This window comes from Lissotriton vulgaris, chromosome 4_1, assembly GCF_964263255.1.
Source record: "Lissotriton vulgaris chromosome 4_1, aLisVul1.2, whole genome shotgun sequence".
Lineage (NCBI taxonomy): Eukaryota > Metazoa > Chordata > Amphibia > Caudata > Salamandridae > Lissotriton > Lissotriton vulgaris.
The window spans coordinates 1,534,856,058-1,534,882,506 of record NC_141691.1 but is presented as its reverse complement, the minus strand read 5'-3'; the positions used below and the strand labels follow the sequence as shown (position 1 = coordinate 1,534,882,506).

Here is a 26,449-nt window from a genome sequence, read left to right as displayed (position 1 = left end):
ACAAGTAAAACAAAGCCATTGCCATTCAAGTCAAATATGTTAAGAGTTGTGACCCTGCACCTATGCAAATAATTCAGAACACTTTCTTAAAACGTGTACACTTGTCATCTCAGATTTAGGGTTGCATCGGTTTTCATTATCAGATCTAGAAATGTTAGTTTGACATTTGGAAACGAAAAATAACTTTCGTGGTTGAGCGAGACCTACTTCTTTCAAGCTGTAAATTACCCCGCTTCATAGATATTCCTGGAATGTTGGGAAATGATTTACATTTTCACGGAAATAAAGAAACATAGAAAGTGACAGATCTCTGCCTGGGGAGTAGAAAGGCCCAACAAGTAACCACAGTTTAATTTTTTCTCTAGTATGTATTGCTTTGAGGTTAACCCTGCCAAAAGCGTATTAAAATGAAATGCTTTGCTTTTTTGTATGGGAGCTGCCCTGGGAGAGACCTAAACCTCAACACATTAATGAATGAAAAGTGTTTCCTTCAATTGCATCTTATTTTGCTCTACATACTGGACTATAGTGTGGCTTTTGAAACACATAGGTTACTTTTTGTCACAGGTTGTGTAAAAGTCTGCTACGTTGTGTGAATAAGCAGTACATGATTCACAATTACAAGATAAATATGAAAACATAAATCACCCTCACTATTCCCATACTTGCTGGTGTATATATATACATATATATACACACACACAAAATGAGCGAAAAAGAAACTGTGACAAGGGGATACACTAAGGAATTTTACCAATGTGGTGAAGTATAGCTGAGAATGCCCACTAGGGCTAGATACCTTACAGACAAAAGAGTCTGTCCTGATCTATAAAGAGCAAAGACGAAAGTAACCTAGGTAAAGTTACCCCTGCTTTTCAAACACCCCTGTCTTCATTTTCATTTAGAAATCTCCCTAAAACCCTATGGTATTAAAAATGAGTTAAAAACGAGTTAACATAGATTACTGAAAAGAATATGGTTAAATATTCAACATACCGCTAGTAAGGAATATGCTACTTACCAGTATGCATCTGTTCTTGGCATAGAGTGCTGCAGAGTGGTACATTTATGAATAGATCGCCATCTGGTGTTGGGCTCGGATGATTGCACTTTGTTTTTCTCCTGGAGAAGTCTTTGTCGTCATAGATGACTCCTCCTCTTGGTGTTAGTGCGCATGGGCATCGGCTCCATCCTTAGATTGTTTTGCCATAGTAGGGTTAGATGGAGTAGTGTAGTAGAATACATAAAGATATGCCCATGTAAGTGTATCTAACTAAGATAATGTTGGGGCAGACACAGGTTTCCGGGGAGGCAGGGAGGGCATGTACCACTCTGCAGCCCTCTATGCCAAGAACAGATGCATACTGGTAAGTAGCATATTCCGTTCGAGGCATATGGGCTGCAGATGGTACATTTATGAATAGATTGTACAGCAGTTACCTCCCTAGCGGTGGTCACCAGTGTCTGTCGCAACTGTTTGAAATAGAGTTTTTAATACAGCTTGGCCCACTCTGGCTTGTTGTGTAGCCTGTACATCAACACAGTAGTGTTTTGTGAATGTATGTGGTGTAGACCAAGTTGCTGCTCTGCATATATCATCTAGGGGAATGTTCCCTAAGAATGCCATAGATGCTCCTAGTTTTCGTGTAGAATGCGCTCTAGGAGGAACAGTTAATGTTCTCTTTGCTTTAATGTAACATACTTGTATACATTTTACAATCCATCTAGCTATGCCTGCTTTAGAGATAGGATTGCCCTTATGAGTTGGGGAAAATGCCACAAATAGTTGTTTAGTTTTCCTGAAATTTTGTGTCCTTTCTATGTAGTACAAAATGGCTCTTTTGACGTCTAGTGTATGTAGAGCCCTTTCTGCTACTGTCTGTGGTTTTGGAAAAAAGACTGGCAGTTCCACTGGTTGGTTGATGTGAAATGCCGAAATTACTTTAGGCAAGAACTTTGGGTTTGTTCTAAGAACCACTTTATTCTGGTGTAACTGCAGGAATGGTTCTTGTATTGTCAATGCCTGTAATTCACTTACTCTCCTGAGTGAGGTAATGGCTATCAGGAAAGCCACCTTCCATGTAAGGAATTGTATTTCGCACCTATGCATAGGTTCGAACGGTGGTCCCATTAGTCTGGTGAGTACTACATTGAGGTTCCAGACCGGGGAAGGTGGTAATCTTGGTGGAATGACTCTTTTAAGGCCTTCCATGAAGGCTTTTATCGCTGGCACTCTAAACAGTGATATGTGCTGCCTGTTTTATAGGTACGCTGCTATAGCTGCTAGATGTACCCTGATAGATGTGTATGCGAGATTACATTGCTGTAAGTGTAGTAAGTAGCAAATAATCTCCCTTGTTGATACGTCTAGAGGGTTGATATTATTAGTAGTACAGTGTATAGCAAACCTCTTCCACTTAGCTGCATAGCATGCTCTGGTGGTGGGACGTCTCGCTTGTTTAATTATCTCCATACAATTTGGTGGTAGATCTAAGTACCCAAATTCTAGGATTTCAGGAGCCAGATCGCTAAGTTCAGTTGTGTGGGATCTGGGTGCATTATTTCTCCATGGTTCTGTGTAAGATGCATGGGTAGAATTCTTAGCTTTTGATGTGGCACTTGTGAGAGTTGCAGGAGCGTGGTGAACCACGGTTGTCTTGCCCACGTGGGTGCCACTAGTATCATGGTCATTGAGTGTTGTTGCAGCTTTCTGACCACTAATGGGATTAGTGGGAGAGGGGGAAAAGCGTATGCAAATTTGTTGGACCAGTTTATCCATAATGCATTGCCCTGCGACAGGTGGTGTGGGTACCTGGACGCGAAGCTTTGGCATTTTGCGTTCTGATGGGTGGCAAAGAGGTCTATCTCTGGTTGTCCCCATCTTTGGAAGAATGGCTGCAGTATTTGTTGGTGCAGTTCCCATTCGTGTATTTGTTCCGACTGTCTGCTTAAGATGTCTGCTATCTGATTTTGAACTCCTGGTAGGTGTTCGGCTAATAGATAGATGTTTTGAGGAATGGCCCATCTCCAAATTTCCTGTGCTAGTCTGGATAGTTGGAGAGAGTGCGTCCCCCCCTGTTTTTGAATATAATACATTGCTGTCATGTTGTCTGTTCTGATCAGGACAGCTTTGTTGGTAACATGTATTTGGAAGGCTTTCAATGCTAGAAATGCTGCTAGTAGTTCTAGGTGATTGATGTGCAGTCTTTTTTCCTGCACACTCCACCTCCCTTGTACTGTGTATTTTTCCATATGTGCTCCCCATCCTGTGAGTGATGCGTCTGCTGTTATTGTCACCTGTGGAATTGGTTCTAGGAACGACCGCCCCTTGGCAATGTTTGTTGTGTTCCACCACTTCAGAGAGCGGTGTGTGCGGTCGTCTACCAACACCAGATCCGTAATCTGTCCTTGAGCCTGATTCCACTGTGTCGCTAAGCATTCTTGTAGCGGACGCATTTGTAGTTTGGCATATGGTATTAGCAGTATGCAGGATGACATCATCCCTAATAGCTGCATAAACACTCTTGCTGGTAGTGAGTGTTGTGGCTGGAATCTCTGAATGATTGTAAGCATTGTTTGAATCCTGACTGGATTGGGGTATACTTTGGCTTTCCCTGTGTCTATAGTAGCCCCCAGATATTGTTGAACCTTGCTTGGTTGTAGGTGTGACTTTGTGTAGTTCACCGTGAACCCTAGCTGGTGTAGTAGTTGAATTGTCTTTTGTGTGTTTTGAAGACATTCCTCTTGTGACTTGGCCTTTATTAGCCAGTCGTCCAAGTATGGGAAGACATGTATTTGTTGTCTTCTTAGGTGAGCTGCCACCACTGCTAGACATTTTGTGAACACCCTTGGTGCTGTTGTGACACCAAACGGAAGGACTTTGAACTGATAATGTTGTCCTTCTACCACAAACCTGAGGTATTTCCTGTGGGCCTTGTGAATTGGAATATGAAAGTAAGCGTCTTTTAGATCCAGTGTAGAAAGAAAGTCCCCTTTCTTCAGTAAAGGCAGTACTTGTTGTAGCGGGACCATGTGGAAATGTTCCGAATTTATGTATGCGTTGAGAGGTCTTAGGTCCAGTATTGGCCTTAGAGACCCGTCCTTTTTGGGAATTAGGAAGTATAGGGAGTATACTCCTGTTCCTTGTTGGTGCTGTGGAACCTTCTCTATGGCATGCTTTTCTAGCAGGGATAGTACTTCCTTTTTTAACAGTGTCAGGTGATCTTGTTTCATTGGACGCTGCCTGGGGGGGATGTTTGGCGGGGTAGATGTGAGTTCTAGGCAATAACCATGTTGGATAATTTGTCGCACCCACCTGTCTGATGTGATGTTTTCCCAGACAGGTAGGAACTGTGATAGGCGTCCCCCGACCGGTGTTATATGGTCTGGGGGGAGCTGTATGAAGTCACTGTTTTGGGGTTGGAGAGTTGCGGTTGTTGTTGTTCCCGCGACCTCTACCCTTGTTGTTGCTACCTCTGTAGCCACCTCTTGAATTACCTCTGGGTGATGTAGGTGTAAAAGAGGTTTGTTGCTGGTTTGTACTTGTATTTTTGGATCCTCCTCTATAGGCGGATCTACGAAAGGAACCTCTTTGTGTCGGCTGTTGCAATGCTCCCATTGATTTAGCCGTTTCGGTATCTTTTTTCATCTTTTCTAAGGCCTCATCTGTCCCTGTGCCGAAAAGTGTTTTCCCATCAAAAGGTTGGTTTAGTAATGATGTTTGTACCTCTTGTTTGAACCCCGATACCCTGAGCCATGCATGTCTCCTTAACATGATGCTTGTGTTTGTAGATCTTGCTGCAGTGTCTGCCGCGTCTAGGGCGCACTTGATTGAAGTGTTAGTAATTAACTTCCCTTCTTGTATGAGTTGATCTGCCCTCTTTTGATGTTCTTTAGGGAGATGTGTGATGAGTTTTTCTAGTTCATCATAATGCGCTCTGTCATACCTTGCCAGTAGTGCCTGTGTATTAGCTATTCGCCAGCTGTTTGCCGCTTGAGATGCTACTCTCTTGCCCGAGGCATCTATTAGCTTAGACTCTTTGTCAGGAGGTGGAGCTTCTCCTGTGGATAAAGAGTTTGCTCTCTTACGAGCGTTTGTGACCACTAGTGAGTCTAGAGGAATCTGCCCTTTAATGAATATTGGGTCCTTTGGAGCTGCCCTATATTTCTTATCGATTCTTGGGTTCAGTATCCTAGCCCTCACTGGGTCTTTGAATATCTCTGATGTATGACTGAGAAGGCCCTTAAGCATTGGTAGTGTTCCTGATGTTCTTTGCGCGGTAGGTAGTGTTTCTAATAAGAAATCCTCTATTTGAGGTTCTGCATGTAGTTCTACCTTGTGATATATTGCTGCTCTATTAATGAGTTGTGCAAAACCAGTATTATCATCAGGAGGTGAGGGTTTTGAAGGGTACAATTCAGGGTCGTTATCGTTATCTGACCCTACATTGTACTCCTCCCATGGGTCTACCTCCTCTGGGATTGTGTCTTCATCATCCCTAGGATGTTCTCCCTCCCCTGTGTCACTCTCTACATCTGTTGTAGGTGTAGATGGTCGTGTGGGAGGCATATTTGGCCTATTGTGAGGGAGAGGGGAAGAGGGTGTGTCTCTATGTCTTGGAGAAGGGGGAGGAGTTGTATTTGTCCCCATTGTTCTCTTCTTAGGATGAGTCTTGTCATCCGACTGTTCATTCTTCCTCTTTTTAGGTAGTTCTGTGACTACTTTGCCAGTTTTTGGATCTATCAACAGAGTCTTTTGTTTAGGATCTGTTTTATATTCCTGTATCGGTACCGCAGTTTTCGGGTCCGAAAGGTGTTTTTTCTTACTACTGTCCATTTGTATTTTCGGCACCGAGATTTTATTCGGATCCGATGTTCTCAGTGTCGAGGATGTCCCCGGTGTCGAGGGTGTTTTCGACATCGACACGTGTTTCGGTGTCGATATGGACTGTTTCGACTTCGAGCTTTCCTTGTCATGGAGCTTCGGTGTCGATGTGGTCCGTTTATCGGAACCACCATGATGGGAGGCCGAGTGTTTCGGTTTCGGTTTCGGTTTCGTTGCCGGGCCCGAAGGCGGGGCGTCGGAAACTTTTTTCGGTTGTCTGACCGGGCTCGAGGGCGGGGTCGACACCGTGCGGGGTCTGTTCTTTGGTAAAGGGACGTCGTCACTCACGGTTTGTTGGACGCCGATTTCGTCGGCGTCGGACTCGCCCTCTTCTGACCCCGCCTCGTCAGCCTCCTCTTCCTCCTCTTCGGGGTGCTGGTCCTCGAACAGCTCTGGGATTGCTTGTGACTGCATTCTCGATACCTCGTGTCTTCGGGCTCGACGGTTTCTAATCGTCGATTTTGAAGAAAATGCTGCACAGGCTTCACAGTCCCTGGATTCGTGTTCAGGGGACAAGCAGAGGTTGCACACCTCGTGTAGGTCCTTGTGTGGAAACTTAGCACCACACGTTGGACATTTTTTGAATGGAGTCCTTTCCATGGACTCCGGGCTGGACTACGTCGCGTTGGTCTTCTCGTAGTCTTCGTTCTTCGAAACGCGTCGAGATGGAAGTGAAGTCGCGTTCGGTAACAATACCGTCGAATTGGAAAGTTTTACGCGCCGAATATACCGTCTTTTACCGAAGTCGGTCCGGAGCTCTTCGTTCCTCATCCGAACCCGATGGCGGAAAAAAACAATCTAAGGATGGAGCCGATGCCCATGCGCACTAACACCAAGAGGAGGAGTCATCTATGACGACAAAGACTTCTCCAGGAGAAAAACAAAGTGCAATCATCCGAGCCCAACACCAGATGGCGATCTATTCATAAATGTACCATCTGCAGCCCATATGCCTCGAACAGATATGTATAAGGAGAAAAAAAAAGGAATTATTCTCGTTTGTTTTCTTTTGGAGAATCAGTTGTAGTCTGTTTTTCTGTTTCATTATTTGCACAACCATCACATGACTATTTAAGTTGCACTTGGGATGTTAAAATTTACTCGTGAGCAAGGGTCACTGACCCGAAACGCGTAGAGTGATTGCCTTAAAACTGTCGAATTAAAAGGCTGTTGGGAGATCTAAGTGTTCGTGTGTTTTCTTCTGAGAGGTATCGAAGAAACTTTTGACTCATATCGCCCCAATCTAGTGGAGCTGCCAACCACGCCAGCAAGTATGGGAATAGTGAGGGTGATTTATGTTTTCATATTTATCTTGTAATTGTGAATCATGTACTGCTTATTCACACAACGTAGCAGGCTTAGTGCCCGCCACTGACTCGTTTCGAATTATAAACCCACAGTGGTGTTTCTACTTTGTAGTCATTCCTTCTTTTGTCTAAACCTTTCTATATCTCTGAAACAGTCAGCCCAAGTTAGAGTTGTCCTCCTTCAAATTCTGCATGGGGCCGGCAAATGTTCCATTCCTTAGCCGAGAGCGCACAGAAGGTAGAAGGCGCATATGGGCGAGGTAATACATTTGCCACATGACCTTTTGTTTTAAAAAGTAGATACTATTAAGCTATCTCTACTTGGACCTTCAACTTCGACAGTTAATATGCAGGGGATACATTTGATTGTCATTCATAAATTGAACTGCAAGTCACAGGATCATATCAGGATAGGAATCGCTTGACTGCTCTTCTGATATCAACAAAGATACATTTTCAAGTCTGGGAATAATAAAAACATCAGAAAACTGCAAAAAGCAGTGGCTAGTTCTATATAAAATCCCAGCAATTTGTTTGCTGTGACCAGCTAATTACATGCCTTCAGTCATGTGGTCAAGCAGCCACTCTTCTTAAACTTGAGAATGTCTGAAAAAGGGAGCTCACCAGAATGGAAATCAAAGGATCACACACTCATTAAAATGATGCAGACCAACGCAGTTTTGCTCTCTCTCCTTTCACTCATCTTATTCTTAACATCCTCCTTCTAATGATTAATTGGTCTAACCATCCATTGCTTTTTCTCTCACAAAATAAGCTCAATTTATTTGATGGATCCATGCCAATCTGCACTCTCACACTAGAGGATTTATGCTTTCCCTAGTTCCTCCACATTCCCACCACAGACTTCATGCCCCCTTTTGTACACTCTCTCACCACAGGTGTCTAAACACGTTTCACTTCCACACTCTCCTACATGCTTCAAACGTCCCTCTGTTTTTGTCAGCTGTACCAATCCCATGCTCCGCACCTACTCTCACCAAAGTCTGCTAACTGTTCCTTTACTCTCCAACCACAGGCAGCATGCCACCTTAGCCACCCTCAGCACTGACTCCATACCATGTTTTACCTCTCTATGACCACAGGCCCCCCTCCCAATACTCTCACCACAGATTGTCTGCCCTTTCCTTGGCTGTATGCGAGTTTTCCTTCGTTTGAAGACAGGTTGTCAACAGAGACCACCTTCTGCATCCAATGGGCATGTAGAATATGAGGATTTAGGTAGAAGAAATGCAGTCTTGAAATACCAATTGATGAAACACTGTGCAGAAGAAAGGAAAGGGGCCTTATCATGGTGTTTGTGGAATTACTATGAATTACAGTGGTCCTTCAATTGGAATGCCCTGAAGAAGTTCACCGTCATGAACGAAACGTATTGGCGAAGGCTGTAACATTTTGGATATTAATAATAAAAACATAAAAGCTTTCTGGAATATAAAATAAAGGAGAACAAAGAAAACTTGGAGAACTTGAATGGACTATTTTGCATTCTTTTTTGGGTGCCTCACTATGTTTATGAATAAAATCAACACCCCTGCTACTGCAAAGTGATTGGCAAAAGGCCATTCAGGTCAACAGCTCCTCAGTAGAATGTCAAATATTAAAAAGGTACCAGGTCTTTTCAATGTAAGATATTGTTGGGAACTGTGATCAAAATGTCAACTTTTCCTTGCTTATTAATTTGAAACATTTGCCAAAATAAGCAGCAATTTAGAATTTGTCAAAAGAAGCAACCAATTTATAAGAGGTGGCTCAGTTATTACAATGTGGCTAGATCTCTAGTATGCCAAATGGTGCCTGTCTCCAAATAAGACTTCTAATTCCAGAACTAGTTCCCCATAAGCTCCACTGGCCCCACTTTGAGCAGTTCTATATGCACAGGCTCATTTTGTTACAAACCACATGAATGTGATCACATCACTCTCATTCCTCCCACCCTTCAAAGGCTCCTCATTGAAGCTAGAGCTCAATATAAAACTGGTTGCATCACAAGCACAGACAGGTATGTCTCGACTCTCCTGCCTCCTACCTGACCAGAAAACAGAAAATCACAGATACTCTGGGGTTCGAGAAAAGCAGAATCCCTTCTTCTGAAGCCTCCCACTTTCGAGCAAGAACATTACATGAATCAAGCCTTCCTTGAAAGCCCTACACTAATCTGGAATTGTGTTCCCTCAGTCCTTCCCACAAAACCATCTCAACACCTTAGAAAAGAAATTCAAAATCCTCCTTTTCGAAATGCTTTTTTTAAAATTACCTCTACCTCCACACCTGCTACCCTCTCTGGGCCATGTATGCTTCAAACACATTTTTACTGTTTTAAACGTGTTTTATTATAAAGAACTCTAATGCCCATGAGCTAAGTTTATACGATATAAAACCACAACAAATCAATAAATAAAATAAAAATACTGGATCTTGTACAAAAGGAAAGAAAGGAATGCACACCAGGGACACTCTTATCAGTGATCTTGATTGAGTTGAGAAGCCTGGTTGATGTTGATTGGACAATATTGCAAGATAACATGATCCTGAGGTACAGCAGGCGGTGGAAACTAAATAAGCCAAGGAATAAATGAGAGACTGATGTGAGTGTATGCATCATGACGCAATGTTAAACAAGATGTGCAAAATTGGTTTTGAGAAAGGCACAAGGTTATGCATTGTAGCTTCTTACCTACGGCCTATATACAAGAATGATGGTATTAAAAAGCCACACATCTGCACCAGAATCATGCCCTGGGTGTGGGGGCTCACGGATTGAGTGCTGCAATATGATATGGACCTGCAATGTGGGGTAGTGTTTGCGGACCGGGACATTAGGCAATTGCCTGCTGTATATATGGAGTAGGAAGGACCGCTACACTCACCAGACCCTGAGAGAGAAAAAGGGAAAATGTATTGTAACATTAAGCAACCCTTCATGTACAGAATGGCCAAGAGGAATTAAATATGTACAGGTGCATTAAAGGAGACAATCAAGAAAACAATTTGCTTAAGGAGAGCCGCCATTGGCACCATAAAAGAACTGAGAGACCACCCAGAATGTGAATATGGGGACTAATGTAAAACTAATGGTTAGGCGCAAGACTGTAGGGCTCATTTGTTTAAAAAAATACTAATAATTACTAGCAAACTGTACTGTTCACTCCGTTCAGCCGTTTCTTTGGTCTCTTATAAGTTTATTCAACTAGCAATCGGAAAAAGTTTGGACAATGCTATGGCAGACTTTCAAAAAGCGGCTGAGATGCCGACTCAAAATACTGTTCGGGCAAAAACAAATGGCGCCCCAATACGGGGAGCTAGTCCCATTCAACAAATGACTTCTAATATACCTGTCGTGTTTGTGTTCAGTTGGACATCCCTCACACACTGTAAGAGAGTCTGGCTGAGGTGGTTATGCTTTATTTCTGGTGAAATGTTTCTTGTACTTAGAAGACGGGAAGTCGAACAAGGAGCTCCTCTCAGGGAAGTGTATGAAGCAAATGCAACATTCATAGAAAATCAATCTGCTCATGAAAGAAATATAAGGCGAAGTGGTTGGTGTATGCATGTTTTTTTCCATGCATAATGTACGCAGGCATGCAGCACCGTAATGTCTAATGTCCTTGATGGACTAGTGAAAGCTTTACAGCAGCTGCTTCCAGGTATCGGCCTTGATGCAGACTATCCGTCGATGTTATGCAGACAAACTTTCCTCCAGCCTCACACTGCAGAGCAATCCCCCACGCAGGATTCTGTTTTCAATGTTAATTATTCTCTGTATCTATACACCTTTCGTACTCTTCGTGTCCGTGCTGCTCTGTGGAAAGGACAAGGGTGGCTATGGGAATTGCTGCATTTTTAAATGCAATATCATTTTTGTGGGTATTTACTAGGGCCTAAAACGCTGGCTCCATGGCTTTGTATTTAAATTATAGAGGCATTTTGTATGGCTATGCTATGGAACGTTTAAATACATTTAATACGAATGCACTAATAATATGTAACAATGCAAAGTTGTAAAAAATACAACAGGATTTTAAACTGGAAATGGCACCGCAACATCATTCTGTAATTCAAGCCAATCACGTAACTTTAACCAATTCAGAGAGGACCCCGGATATGTCGACGTAATGGTGTAATGGTAATGAACATTCACTGCCCATTCGCTCAATGGAAACTCACTCATTGCTGCCCTTGAATTTCCTGATTCGCAAACGCCATTTGAGAGAGAAAATTAAACACTGATTCTGTGATCGAGAATTTTACACTGACAAACGGGAATTATTTTCGTGTACCTAAGTGTGCAAAAAAATGTTTAACGGGCTTTCGCTCTCACAGAAAGGGGCATCAAAATACTATACAAACATTTCTGAATCCAGAAGAGAAATCTAAGGAGAACATAAGATAGCTAATAATCCTGGTCATAGAATTCAGTCAGGTACTAAAGATGGCTGTAGAGTCATCCAGAGCTGCAAGGAGTCAGTTTTTGTAAAAACGCAATTTGAGCTCATTGTATGAATTGCACGCCATCTGTTCAATTTCGAGCCTGCAATCTTTTATGTCATGCCTTTTGTCTTTTTTCATTTTATCAGCTACTGGTTATTTTAGGTTTCAGTTGAGTCTAAACCATGAGAACTGGGTGCATCTTCTTAAAATGCACTGTGAAAACCTTGTAAATGAGTAGGACATGTTATGTACATCTAATTTCAGCGTGACATTTTATTATTCACAAGTGTATTTGTTCCTTGCAGACTCAAATATAAGTCTGTGCAACGTCTGAACAAGTGCTTAGATTTGCCCCAAGTGATCCCGTGAGTTGCGTGGCAATATTATTAGAACCTGAACTGTGTTCTCCAGTCCCAAACGTCAAAGCAATCCTTCAAGTGCCCGCAACCTCACGCACCAAGGAAACCACAAGGACAACTGCAGCCATATATAGTGAGAAATAACTCGAATAGTCACACAGGGAGACTTCAACCAGTCAAACACACAATACCGCGAAACGCTAAATTAGGACTTTCTGTTCCATACAAGTACAGTGATTTAGAAGTATAAAATACATCACTGCAAAAGCTGTAATGAGAAAAAAACAAGTGTGGTCACAATTAGGATGCTGGGCACTAATCGAAGGAAGAAGTTCTGCTTATGGAGGGTGATAAATGCCTGATTCTGCCTTCAACAGGTAAAAGTTTAAAAAGTGGCTTCGCAAAAATACCTTACAGCAGACTGACAAGTGGGCAACCAGACAAGCAGTGCTGCCCCTTTCAGCACCAATATATATGAACTCCTAGTACAATCGTTCAATAAATGCCTTCTGTTTCAAAATACCCTTGGTGGTGCTGTGCAAGTGTTTCCATCAGTCTCAATTCAGCCTGTGGCTACACGAGGCCCCGGTGCAAGAAAATGTCCCACTGCCGTGATATTTTAGTTGAGTGCCCACATTTAAAACCCTAGAGAAGCTGGAACATTACCACTGGGCTCTAACGTGGATCTTTGGAACATGTCGACGCTAAAAAGCCTTTGGAGCTCAGGGAGTGCCCTGGAGAGGTCGGAATGCTTCCGGTGCACTGACTCTAGTGTTAAAGAAGCAACGGGAATCTTACCTGCAGGAAGAGGTCTGGCCCAGCAGCATGGGCACAATAGTGGTATGGACACAATAAGGTTTTCAAGCGTGGTGGCTCCTACTACTACAGACCACGTAGCCACAGACGAAGGTCGCGGTGAAGGTACGCCGCCTGCCAGTCATGGTTACCCTCATGTATGGCAAGTCATGGAGTGAAAGTATGTGTGGTCCAGTGATGTCTGCTGGCTCAAAGTGCTGCCCTGTGCAGGCTCTGCAGTAAGTAGTGCTGATTTCAGGCTCTGAGTGCGTTCCACAATGTTAACATTACGCTGCAGCTCACGGGCCTTTCACACATTTGCGTCAGTTTACAGTTATTACTCTTGACATCGCCGTCTTCCACGTCTGCGCACAGCCATCATGCTTCAACCTTCTGTATATCTCTCCACAGACCTCCCAGCTTCCATCAGTTGAGCGGCCTATCCTGCCAGCACTGATCAAGCCTGTATATCGTGCATGTCAAATTAATGTTTCTTTATGCATTATGTGACGTACACCTAATGAAACCTCTGAGAGACCCCAGTTGCCATTCGCTCTTTCTCCATGGGTGGCGGCTCATTTTCTTCATGAAACGTCTTGGGAAAGCACGATTTATACATAAAGCATCGGTACTGAAGAAGCAGAGTCTGTTATAATGAAAAGTATGATTGTACCGCAGAAAAGAAAGTTCCCTATTGCCATCTAGACACATCGCGGAAGCCCAAAGTCAAGGAAAGTGCGAAGCTGTGCATACAATCCTGGATATCCCTTATCTACTGAAACCAGAACAATTCCGCCAGGGCTAGCTTCATAGTGCTTATACATAATAAAAAGGTCTGGTAAATATAAAAAATATGTGCATAAAGAATCACAGCCATTGTGTCACATCACTAGGCACGGCATGTGAGGACTGGGAGCATGCTTCAGTGCAGCTCATTCTGGCTACCATTGACGAGTCAATGTCTGCCAAAGGATGAGGCAGAGGGAAACAAGCTGTTTCATGAGATCTTGGCTAGTGTTACGAATGACAGCCTGTTAGCGCATAAGATAGAAATGTGGGCAACAGACACAGCATCTTGCACTGTCTCAGGTGTGGGACATCTTTACATCAAAACAGTTCTTAAGAAAGTTGTCTTTGTTTTTCACCCATCATGGACGAGTAAAAGAAGTCACTCGTCAGGTAAAGTAATATGAAAGGACCAAGATGTGACAAGTTTCACTCCCTCCTTCAGGTGACATCTCCCACTTGCTTGGACACAAGCTGTCAAGTCATTTGTCTGAAAGCGACATTTGGGGCAGACAAAAAGATCATTTATAGCAATCAAAGTGATAGTTCACTTTGGTAAGACAGCTCCTATACAACCAAACCTCATCTGCATCCCCCAGTCAGAGTTTGTTATCTTAAAGGCTTCTTTACAGGGTATGTAACAGTACATCAGGCATCAACGGTGAAGCAAACAATTTGAAAGCATACACGCAAATTTACGAACACTGAAAGAAAATATCTCTTGGAATCACCGCTTTGGACTTTCTGAACCAGTGGCTTACAACAACTCCCTTAAACCGCACTAGGCCGCAGTAATACATTTATAAAGGCACTAATTATAAACTTATTTAGTCACAAAGCACTTGTGGTCACTATAGAAAAAAGTGAAAACTGTAACTAAGAAAAGAAGAGAATGCCACCTGCTATAAGATTTAAAAGAGCATAAACACTGTCACAACACAGACTTCCAACATTATCAAAGATCATCTAACATGGTCAAAGCCCATTAAGAACCCTCCCCATATATGAAGAAAATTCTGTGTATCAGAGACTTACCCAAACCTGGCTACGTAAACACCCACCCTTAGTTATCGATTGCATGAAGCTCCTAGTCCTTAAACATCAACATAGCTTTAAAAAAAACACATGTATTGATCTCCCCATTCCTCTAGCAGAGCAGTACTCTTTTACCCACAGCTGCACAGCTGGATCTGGTGGCTCAGTGGACCAGTACATCCACTTCATGGTTCTGTGTATGATCTCCTGGCCAAAGGTTCAAATCCCAGTGGGTCCACTCAACCTTTCATCCTTCCTAGGTTGATTAAATGATCGTCAACATTGTCAAAGAACTATCCAACCCCTCAGCTGAAACAAACATTACTCCCTTACAGGAACTCTGCAACAACCTTGCAAACATCTTCCATGAGTAGATCAACAACATCTAAAGAAACTTCAAACCCAGCCCAAGGCCACTGACTTCAAGCAACACAACAACCCCACTACCACCACAGACATCCAGACATTCGACTAACCAAATGGAGCAAACTTGCCCCACAGGACACCATCTCCATCATTAACTCAGTCCCCTCAGGGGCCCTAACCGACCCATGCCCTCACATCTTCAACTCAGGCGAACGCAGAATCAGCCACATACTCACCACCTGGTTCAATTCCTCAATTGACACGGCCACCTTCCCCAAGGACTGGAAACAAGAAGAAGTCAACGCCCTCCTAAAGAAACCATCAGCAGGCTCCGGCGAACTCAACAACTACTGACCAATGTCCCTGCTCCTGTACCCAGCCAAAGAATTGGAAAAAGCCATCAACCAACAACTCTCCTCACATCTGGAATGGAACCTCCTACTGGACTCCTCCCAATCTGGATTCCGCAGCAACTACAGCACTCGAGAGCCCTCATAATGTCTACTGATGACATCTGAGCCCTACTAGAGCGTGGAGAGACTGCAGCTCTTATCCTGTTAGACCTCTTGGCAGCCTTTGATACAGTCTCCCAAAACATACTCATCACAAGGCTGCACAGCAAGGGATCCAAGGAGCCGCTTTCAGATGGAGCACTTCTTTCCTCACCAGAAGAACGCCAACAGAACACCTTCCCCTTCAAACCTAAAGAAATCATCTGTTAAGTACCCCAAGGGTCCTAGCTCAGTCCCACTATTTTCAACACTTCTATGACAACTCTGGCCACCATCACTAATACCCACGGACTTAACATCCATATCCTAAGCCAATGACCAAAAACTCATCCTCTCCCTCTCCGAAGACACCACCAAGACTAACTTTCACAACTGCATGACAGATGCCAACTGGATGGAGGACAACTGCTGGAAGCTCAACATGGACAAGACAGAGATATTGATGTTCAGAAACTAAAGCTCTCCATGGGACGCATCCTGGTGGCCCTCAGAACTAGAACCTACTCCTGCCCCCACTGACCACGCTAGGAAACTAGGCATCATTGTGGACAACAAATTAACCAGGACGACTTAGGTCAACTCTGCATCCTCCTCCTGCTTCTTCATCCGCTGCAAGCGTTGTAAGATATTCAAATTGCTACCCCAAAGCTTAAAGATGCATCATCGCCCAGGTCCTCATTTCCAGCCGACTGGACTACGGCAATGCTCTCTACGCAGGGATCGCAGCTCACCTCAACCAACGACTACAGACTATGAAGAACGCCAAAGCCAGACTCGTCCTGGATCTCCCTAGACCAACTCACATCACCCCCTACCTCAGGGAACACCAATGACTCCCTGCCCGGAAAAGATACCAGTTCAAATTGCTGACCCATGCATTCAAAGCCCTGCACAACAGCAGACCCGCCTTCTTAAACCACTGCCTAACTTCTATAAGCCCACCAGACACCTCCACTCTACGTTCCTTAATCTAACCCTCACCCCGCATCTGATGTAGCACATGCAGCGGTCGCTCCTTCTTCTTCCTAGCAGCAAAGACATGGAACAAGCTACGCTGTCATCTACAGACCTCCTCATCTATTCTAGAGTTCTGAAAGTCCCTGAAGACCTGGTTATTTGGCTAATTAACGGGACCTTGCCAGCACATGGATACTCTCACAGGTGACAAGTAGCATGCTACTAATCTACTGATTGATTGAATTACTACCACTGAGTTGGGTATCAAACACCTGTTAATTGAGAACTAAGATACAGTTCTGTGTGAGCATGCACTTTACAAACAAACATTGTAGTACCTTGCGAAGTACAAATGACAGAACATTTTTGGCTTCAGAAGGACTCTGTAGAACTATGATGTAAGTGTTAGAGAGGAATGCACTGAAAGCTGGTTTACAATGTTGAGTTTGCAGTTACGGGCGGAAGAATAAAGACTTGTATTACGAATCTCCGTGGGGCATAGTCCTTTGTGCGTAGCAGGCTGGAGAGGGTGCTACAATGAGATAGGGGATGAGTAAAATGAAGTTTGACAATGCTCTCCCAGAGTTTTCAAGCAAACTGCTCCTGCGTGCCACGTGTGTTGCCGCCGAAGTGAGGAACCGATGCTTAATGCATGTGGAATCAAAGATTAACTCCAGCCACCGTAAAGAAGTTAAAAATTATGAAAGCATTGCAAAAGAATCTATGTATCGATGACGAAAACCTGCTGGTCAGACCATATGTAAAGGTACTGCACTACTACGCAATATACAATCATATGTAATCTGGAGCGTGCACGCTAAAGGCAGATACAACCAGGTTTTCAAATAGACACTTAAGAATAAAACAGGTATTTACTCACCAGAACTTGAGTAAAGTGAGCCACTATGACCTCAGCACCAGATGCCGCAACCCAGGTAGCACAGGAGTTGTGCTAAGCTGGTGATACTCCTAAATGACCAAATAGATCTTCAGAGCTGTGGAAGGTTAAGAAAACTGACGCAAAGACTTAGGCCATCATTTCAAAACTCATCAAGGATGATCCAGAGGGCAGCACATCTCAAGGCCTTACAAATGGCTCACACAAATCAAGTCAAGATGAACCGCAGAGTGAGACGGAGAGAGCTCCACCCTCAATATCAACCCCTCCCAGAAACGGTTACAACGCTGCACTTTCCTGAGCCCACCAACGCGGTTTGTGACTGCCAAAAAGCAAAATATTGGTGATAGATGGACTGCTTGAATAGAGACATTTGATGATTTCTTCAATACACTTGAAGAGACCAATAAGAAAAACATTAGCAAGTATCTCAAAAATCTTGCTGGTGATGGTGTTAAAGAAGAGAATGCTGCAAACCGATGAAGTCACATATCGTCAGAGTAAAGAAGTTTTGAATCTCAAGTTTAATCCAATGCCAAATGTTGATTACAAAAGATACATATTCAACCAGGATCAATACAAAGCTAGTGAAACCATTGATGAATTTGTGGAAAGACAACACACTCATCAGCATTCTAAGTTTAATGAATTTAATGACGAAGAAGCTAAGCGCCTGAGAGTTATTGATGGACGCTTGTCAGATTCAGTCAGATGACAAATGCTGAGAGAAACTCTTAGTCTGGAGAGAGTGTTAAAGGCTGCCAGAGATGAAATGCGTGCCGATAAACAAGCTGTCGACATGGAGGCCGGGGGTGCCCAGAATGAATCAGTCATGAATGTAAAAAGTAAGCTGAAGCCAAAGACTAAAGGACACAAGGTGATGTTCGCCTATAAAAAGAAGTTGTTTTTTAGATGTGGATTTTCGTTTCCACACAAAGGTAAATGTCCCGCTCTCTGACAGATTTGTAAAAGGATGTGGGAAGGAGAACCATTTTGTGACAGTTTGCAAAGCCAAGAGAAATGCAAGTATGTCACGGTGTGAAAACAAAATGGCTGCCAAAATATTCCAGAAACAACGTTCAACATGCACCCTCAAGTCCAATTGGCAACACCAGTTAAGACAAATCAACACAGAGTGATGTTGATTTTCATCTAAATCACCAACAAACAGATTCTCTGTTCAATGTCAAGTGAGAGTGAAGGAAAAGATTGTGCTATGTAGATGTTTACCTTAGAAAAGCGTGGTTTAGACTGTGGAGTTCGCAGTTACAGGCAGAAGAATAAAGAAGTGTATTACTAAGCTCCGTGTGTGGCATAGTCATTTGTAGGTACCCAGGCTGGGGCAGACGCTACAAATGTGTTATATTGGGATTTGAGTGTTATTCTTTTTGTTCTACCCTGGGAAGGGAGGTGAGAGAGGACAAGGTGGAAAGTTACCTAGGGCTGGCAATACCTAAGGTTTTTGTAGTGCACCAACAATAAAATGATGAATGTTAAAAAGAAAACAGCCTACGGTATGACAATTTCATGGCAGCTGTGGACATAAGCGGCTGAGTGGTCGCACTTCTCAAAAGAAAACGTTCACACCGAATACTTTATAGAAGTGTAACTTGTATGTATCAGTAACTTTAATAACATACTTTCATATCAGCAACAATGAACACTGAAATTATTTCATGGACATATGCATCTTTCAGAAAGCAGTCTCCAGAAGGCCGTAATCAGGCAGTGGAGCACTTTTGATTCTGAAACGCCTTTCAAATATATATGGCTAAAATTAATTACCTAAAGCTACCCCAAAATTCGGAAAAACACCCTGCGGCGATATCATCCTCGAGGCATAAAACGCAATACAATCTTAAGCAGAGATACCTGCATAGATATAGCGGTCAGAGAGTTAAAAGCCACATGGGCTCGGAACGTGACCATACCATTTCACAGGTGTGGGTCCGCGCTATCTCACGTTGGAACAGCCCTCCTGAAATGCACAATGGCAGATGCAGGTCACTTACTCACAGTTCAGATATTTTGCAGTTGAGTTTACACACATTTGAATTCCTTCAGAAGTGTAACACTCCCGTGGTCAGCACTGGATATCACCCACACGTGGGTCGAGGGCTTTGACTTAAGACGAATCCTTCCCCTTGGGGTGGTTACATGCTGCTTGCGTTATTTACGAAATGAAACATAGCATAGTTTTTTCCCCTTTGTAGACATGCAACGGACATGTTTCCCTTTGTAGACATGCAACGGACAGATACCGCGTCTTTGCAGCACCCCCAAGATACGCCGCTTGTCAGCGGTTCCACGCGCAGCCAGACAGCTCTCGAGGTAATATTCTGCTTACAGCTCTCGCAGCAGCGCCGCCGACTTCGGAATCTTGCCACTTCAATGCCTGGAAGGCGGAAGCTTTTTGGAAGCGGCGCCCGCGGTGCCCTTTCAGCAGTTCTTGTAAACTCGGCCTCAGCACATCCTGCGAGAAATCACTTTGTATCCGCGGGGTGCCCAAAAGTATGTAACAAAAAGACCAAGGAAGAATGTTCTCGGAACAACGCTATGAGCAAACCCTTGCAAAAATACATGACACATATCACCACGAGGGTTGTATCTGGGAAGTCAATGAAAGGCAAAATGTAGCGTACTCAGGTAAGCACCACAAACCGACTACTCAGCCCTAACAATTAGTCATTTAAAGTTAAAGCAAAGAAATAAAGCCAGTGGACATATTTTGCGCTGGTCCAGAGTAAGCAATACAAGTTTGCTTGCAGCACACTGAAAACAGCCTTGATGTATTATCAGAATAAAGTATTTCACGTCCAAAAAAATGTCAAAAGTTCACGATTTGAAAAGCTCTGTATGTCGAGGCAGGAAACTAACCAGGTGAAGCAGTAAGCACCATTGTTAAAGGTACATAAGCAATGCTGAATCAAACGTAGCGCGTTTCATGCCGATACCTTCAGTTCCAGCATTCACGAAACAAGCGTGGTGCATAAGCTCACAAATCACTGATGCGGAGTAAAAACATTTATAGACGGTCGGTTGTACAGAAGGGCGTGGCCATCCCTCCCTAACTTTACATTCAAATGCATTACTACTGCACACTGCTGGAATCGTGCGGGAACTGTATGTCTTCTTTTCCGCCAAATGTTCTTGAGTCTGAACCCTGCTGCAGGCCAGCTCCGGTGAATTATGCAGACTGTGTCTAGGTGCTACGTGCCGACACCAGGGCACAGGGTGCGGCACCCGTGCACTTAAAGCGTGCATAGGGATTTTATTTGCCATTCCGGTATTACTGGATGTATATGCATCACTTCGGATACAGTCTGATTCCTTGTGTTTCAAACGCTGTTCTGTATGATGGACCCAGAGAACAAAACCAGAAACCTCACATTTAACTGCCTCATGCAGCAACCAACCAGAGGAAACAAACATGCATCCTCAGCAGTGTCACTCAAAAGTTGGTAAGAGATAAACAGAGATTTTTTTTAACTTTCTCATGCAGTGGGCCTATGTGAGATAGGTTGTTTATTGCTTCTCTGTAGACAAGCTTGGTATGATGTATGTTTAGGTACGCTAATGATACTTCTTATGTAGCACACAATGCAAAGTTAATTTTTGCAATTTAATAAGCTGTTATCACTACCAATCAAAACTAATTTTACCCAACCTTAGACGAACGCAAGATCTAGTTAAAACATGCAAGGAGTCAATCTTATGCCTTGCTGCGCCTCAGGAAGATATTTTGCCAGGATTGTAACATGCTCACCTGAGGTACAACAAAGATGACTGCAACAAAAGCCATTAACCACTGAGATTTCTTACATAAAATACACATTTGTGACCTACACTTAATGGCTCTCCTTCGTAACAAGAACATTAACTCTCTGATCCATTTTATGATGGTTCAAACCCGTGACACATATCTCTTTAGCCAATGCATTAACCACTAGGAGTTTTCTTAAAAGTACTATATATTTGCACATAACCTGCCACTATCTGCTTCATTCTGCCTCACTACAGTGTGAGGTAGAAAATTATGACTGCATACCTGGCGAGGGTAGAGGTAAATAGTAACCATTTGTAACATGATCCATCCATGGGCAATGATTCATTCACTGCACATATCTGGAAAGTACATAAATATTGTAATTTTTTTTAAAGTTTAAAAAGCAACTGTGTTTTCAACCGTTAACACGCTTTCCCCAAACATTTATTATGAGACGCCCATCACCAAACAAAGCTCAACGTTACCAGTATTATATCATTATACACTGGCCTTTGTAGTAGGTGCCCTGAACCCTTAAGCCAGTTCAGCCTGCAAGGGACCTATTAGGAAAACCAGAATAAACTTGCGATCCCATTTCTTGTTGTTGCCAATTTCTTTGCGGGCAGAGTTTTAAATAAGTACTACATAAGCTTTTATGAACTCTGCACTACTCTGTTGCCTCCTGCCCACACCCAAGTTATGTGTCCTCAGAGTAAACTTTGAGAATTTCCAGCACGGATGCCTTAAAAAAGTAATAGGTCACAAGCTTCTATCTTATACTTGCCAAAATCTAGATCAACTTCGCAGAAATGCTAGATAATACCCTGCATCGATATCCTGCCCTCTGCTGAAACTCCAAATCAAAGCAAGCAACACTTAACAGTGTAATAAATGTATTAACAGGGGTAGCTCCTTCACTAAGGCAGAGCAGCGTCGCCCCACTGCTCTCAGAGCAGGAGAAAGGAAAACTTAAATGATAATAACCTTGTGATTATCATTTTATTTTAACTATGGGGCTGGGTGGGGTGGGGCTGGTGGCACAGGGGGAGGAGGGGTTTGCACACTCCAATGGCGCATGATTGCTTGGCCGGCTGTCTTGGGCCGGCCAAACAGTCAGGTGCACTTTGCATGTTTCCCACCAGGCTGTAAGGCACAGTCTGGTGAGGAACAAGCACAGGCTCCCTGTCCCCATCTGAGCTCTGAATCACGGCGCTCAGACCAATCACATTTCTGCATTGCAGCGTTGTGATTGGCTTAGAAGAGGGAGTCTGGGTCCTTACTGTTTCTGCAACCGAAGTGGAGGAGACACAGCGGTGTCAGAAGGGATCGAAGCTGAGAAGAGACGGCAGCCAGCAAAAGGTAAGTTTTCTTTTCTTTAAAAAAAATTGTCTGCCCGCCCCCTCCCCTGCCAGTCGCCACTGTGTATTACACAATGTGCACCCACTACAAGGCCATAGAGCAGAGACCACTGCGGGGCACTTATAACTAGAACTGTTGAAGAGATGCAGCCACAAGAAGCCCAGTAGGCATTAAAGAAGAGTCATATGTGGAATGGCACACAGAAGAGCTCAGCAGATGAAAACAAACTTTAAGCAAGATCGCAGTCGTGGGGACAACAGAGACCCAAATTCGGACAATATTGAGATGGGTGGGATGCATTAAGTGACACCAAACAAAGGGACAAGAAATGCTCTCTCTCTCCCCACCACCATTAGCACCAACTCCCAAGAACATGCCAGTCGGGTGTGGTTGGTGAACACTGAGTGGTGTAATATGAGCCTGGACTATAAGTCTGTGCTAGTGTTATATTTTAACATCTATAATGAAAAGTGGCCAATATATTTTCATGTTTACACACACAAAAAATATTAAGATGACCCCTCTGGCTAGAGCAACATGTGTTATTTACTTGCTGTATCAGAAAAAGACATCAGCACAAGGAGGAATTTGTCTTAAAGATGGAACCAACATTGTTATTCTCAAACCTAGGACAGTATGCTGAATATATGGGATAAATGCCACTACTTGCTTCACTGGGCAAACCAACAGAGAGGGGAAACGCCATTTTCCCAAGTACTCCCCCTCTGGTATCGCATTGCCAACAAAATTGTGTGGTTACACAATCCCTTCCAATGTGCACATTCATTAGATTTATTTTCTCCTTTGCTAGTGATCTTTGTGATGGCCCACCAATAGGATTAGCACAGATCAATATTTAAGTACTATGTTTCGTACACAATTCACTACTCGAAGAACAAACAGTGAACACTGTCTCCCTTCCACACTGTGGTCTAATATCTGCAGACACAGCTACTGCTTACTCAAAATCATGCATACACCAGAAACATTATTGGTCTACATGTCATATACAATTCTGTTTTCTTATCACAAAGCAAAGTAAAATCACTACACTTAAGAATGCCTAGTAGCAAGCGTCTCTTTCTCATTTTCATTTGCCATCTGATTAGGTTTGCTAGGAACAGATGCACAAATTTCTAGAAGCAATTCAGACTGCATTGTACACCGCACATTACATTTACCTCTTTATCTGCATGACTTCCAGTGCTTGATTAGTATTAAAAAATAAATACATAAAAAATAAGCACAGGCGCTCAAAGTTGTCCTTCAGAGCCTAGTGATGTAATAAACCGGGGTTGCGCAATACCAAGTCTGTCTAGTTTTGAATCTCACTTGTGCTCCTTTCTTCTACCACACTACATTCATGTATCTTATCTCACTCGTGCAGGTTCTTTTTCATCCTTGCTTTCTCCTTGTCACTGTTTTCCTTTATCTTTTCTTTCTTGGTACCTGTTCAGCCTTTCTCTCTTGCTCAAAGTCCAATGATGAACAAGCATTCGCAAAGCCAATATGTCTGATGTTGACCGCCAGCCATCTGTCAATTCCTGTTCCTATATATTTTAGTTAAATCAAAAAGTCTTGGCGAAAGAGAGAGAGAGGGCAAAAAAAAAGAAAGAAGAGCGATGAAAAGAGAAGGAAAGAAGAAACAAAGAAAGAAGGAAAGAGAAAAGTAAAGAAAGAAGAAAAGAAAGAGGAGGAAGTAGAGAAAGAAAAAGGAAGAAAGAAAGACAAAACAAATAAACTAGAGAAAGAAAAAAGTAAAGAGGATAACTTAATACAGAATAGTTTCAAATGGACACAATTTGAACTGGTATGCTGTGAAATGGCAGTAGCCAGAAAAGCAAAATACCCCAAATAGAATTAAAATAGCATTGCCTGGAGAAGGGATCTGATAAAGATGGAATGTGCATCAGACGCGCCCTGCATTCACGTCAAGCTCTAAACACAAAGGGAACACTAAAGTAATTACGAAGTTTAAAAAACTTAACACTGAAAGGAATTAGCTTGTGTGGAGTTGTGCTCCTTGTGAGAGAGCAAAATGCAGTAACTCAAAGTGAAGTTAACCAGTTGCTTATGCAGGCAGACCCACTGCCCCAAGCTACATGCTGTAGTGGGAGGAAGCAAGCTGTGAATTAAAACAAAATACCAATAGATCAAGAGAGGTAGCCGAAAGCCCCTATATGTAAGTATATTATATATATTTTAGTAAAATCCAAAAGGCTTGGCTAATGCCAGACCAATACATTAGTCTCAGTCCTCAGAGTTGCTAATCCACTAGCTGCAGCCAAAAGCAAAAAATTTAACACTGAGTTAAGATGTCCAAAACTAAAGTCCCAGTAGTTGCTATCACTATATGAAGAAAACCTAGTGGTGTCGTAGTATAAATTCATTCAGGTATGCTTACTTTTGACAACGGATGCCACTACATATTGAAGTACGATACAATACAATGTGTACATCAAATAAACATTTCGCCTGAAATCCAATATTTGGCAGAACATACTCAGCTCAACCTGCGTGAAATATGCAATTCCTATTCCATGACGAAACTCCTTTTAATTCGGTAACAGAAAGCCATAATAGGCAAGAGTGACAAAAAGACATTTCTAAATGAATACACTTGTAGCAAAAATCATGTACAAAGCTATACCTAAAAATAATACATTCAGAAGCTTTAGAAAGACTGCCAGTATTCTTTTTCCAAACTAAGAAAACATGCTTAAAATTAAGTGTTTAACCAATTAGTGATAGCAGTAAACACCGGCTAGTATAATGAAGGACCAAACCCAACAATGTTTATTCAATAAATGGTGTTTATCTGTGCAAAACTCACATTAAAATATATATGTAATGTAAACGTTTTGCATCACAGAGCAGAAGCATGAACCCACCTGAGTGTTAATCATTTTGCCTCACACCATTTGCTAGCTAGATGCCACATTATGACCGCCAGGTGCAAAAGGGGTATAAAAAAAATAATTTTTAAAAAGGTCACCACCATTAGTGACTCACTCTCTCCACTCAAGGTAGCATGCACTGATGCAAAGTGATTGCTAAGAAAATCCCATGGTTTCTTTGACGTCAATGTCAAGAGTCTGAGATCAAAGGATGCTGTGGGAAGCCTCTTGTTACTAAATGGAACTAGGAATACAACAGAACTGCCTTGCACATTTCTCCTTTAACCTCGACACTTTGGAACACCGAGAACTTGAGGAAGGTCCTTCACAACGGCTGTAAATTCCACAAAACAGATGCTGGAAGCAGATGTGCAGAGCAAGGCCTTCCTTGCAACAGGATCACACAGAGTTCAAAGAAAGGAAGGGGGAGGCTCTGTACTCACCAAAAGATAGAGGAAAGTTTCACTTAGCAGGTGGTAGAGCAGGTGGATTGAAGTTCCTCCCTTCCAAAGTACTCCTCAAGGCCAGGGATCTGCAGAAAACAAAGAGGGTCTTAGTTCTCCGTACTGCAGCAGACAGAGGAGAAGGAGTTCGCAACAGAGCAAAGGATTTCATTGAAAAAAACGGACTTGTCTGTGTTCACATCAATGTGTAGTAGCAGGGGGAAAAAATACTTTTCATATTTAGAAACCTACTGTGAAGCAAATTAAAATGTAAATTTATATCCTTAAAAGATGATATATAAATAATACTGAAATATGGTGTCTCTTTTTAACATGAAATACGGTGTTTCTTTTTAAATTGTAAAGCATCTACATTGTTTCTTCTCTGGAGTATTTTCATGCTTGGGCAAGACTCCGCTTAACAAATACATTCCATAACTGAATGCGTTCATTTGTATTTCTAAGCATTTTACGGCTTTACATTGAAAGAAAGAGTTCTTAGGTTTGTTTTTCAATATGGTTTCACGAACAAGATCAAACACATGAATGGAGAGCAGACATCTGCAAACAGCTAAAGCAGGAATAAATACAGGCACATACGTTAAGTCCGTGCTATTATTCAAAATATAAGGCAAA

The 26,449-nt window shown here is 42.7% G+C and overlaps 2 protein-coding genes across 2 annotated transcripts in view; both read right to left on the bottom strand.

The window, feature by feature from the left end:
• The window catches only part of FAM110B (family with sequence similarity 110 member B), a 442,061-nt gene that overhangs the window by 120,415 nt on the left and 295,197 nt on the right, over window positions 1-26,449 (bottom strand). The window contains exon 3 of the mRNA XM_086965772.1: window positions 25,814-25,902. The gene's annotated coding sequence lies outside the window, so the exon portion shown is untranslated. The remainder of the gene's footprint in view (window positions 1-25,813; window positions 25,903-26,449) is intronic.
• Window positions 4,406-5,251, bottom strand: LOC147724206 (uncharacterized). The gene has a single exon (XM_086966974.1). The coding sequence runs from the start codon at window positions 5,249-5,251 to the stop codon at window positions 4,406-4,408; it is 846 nt and encodes a 281-aa protein (XP_086823100.1).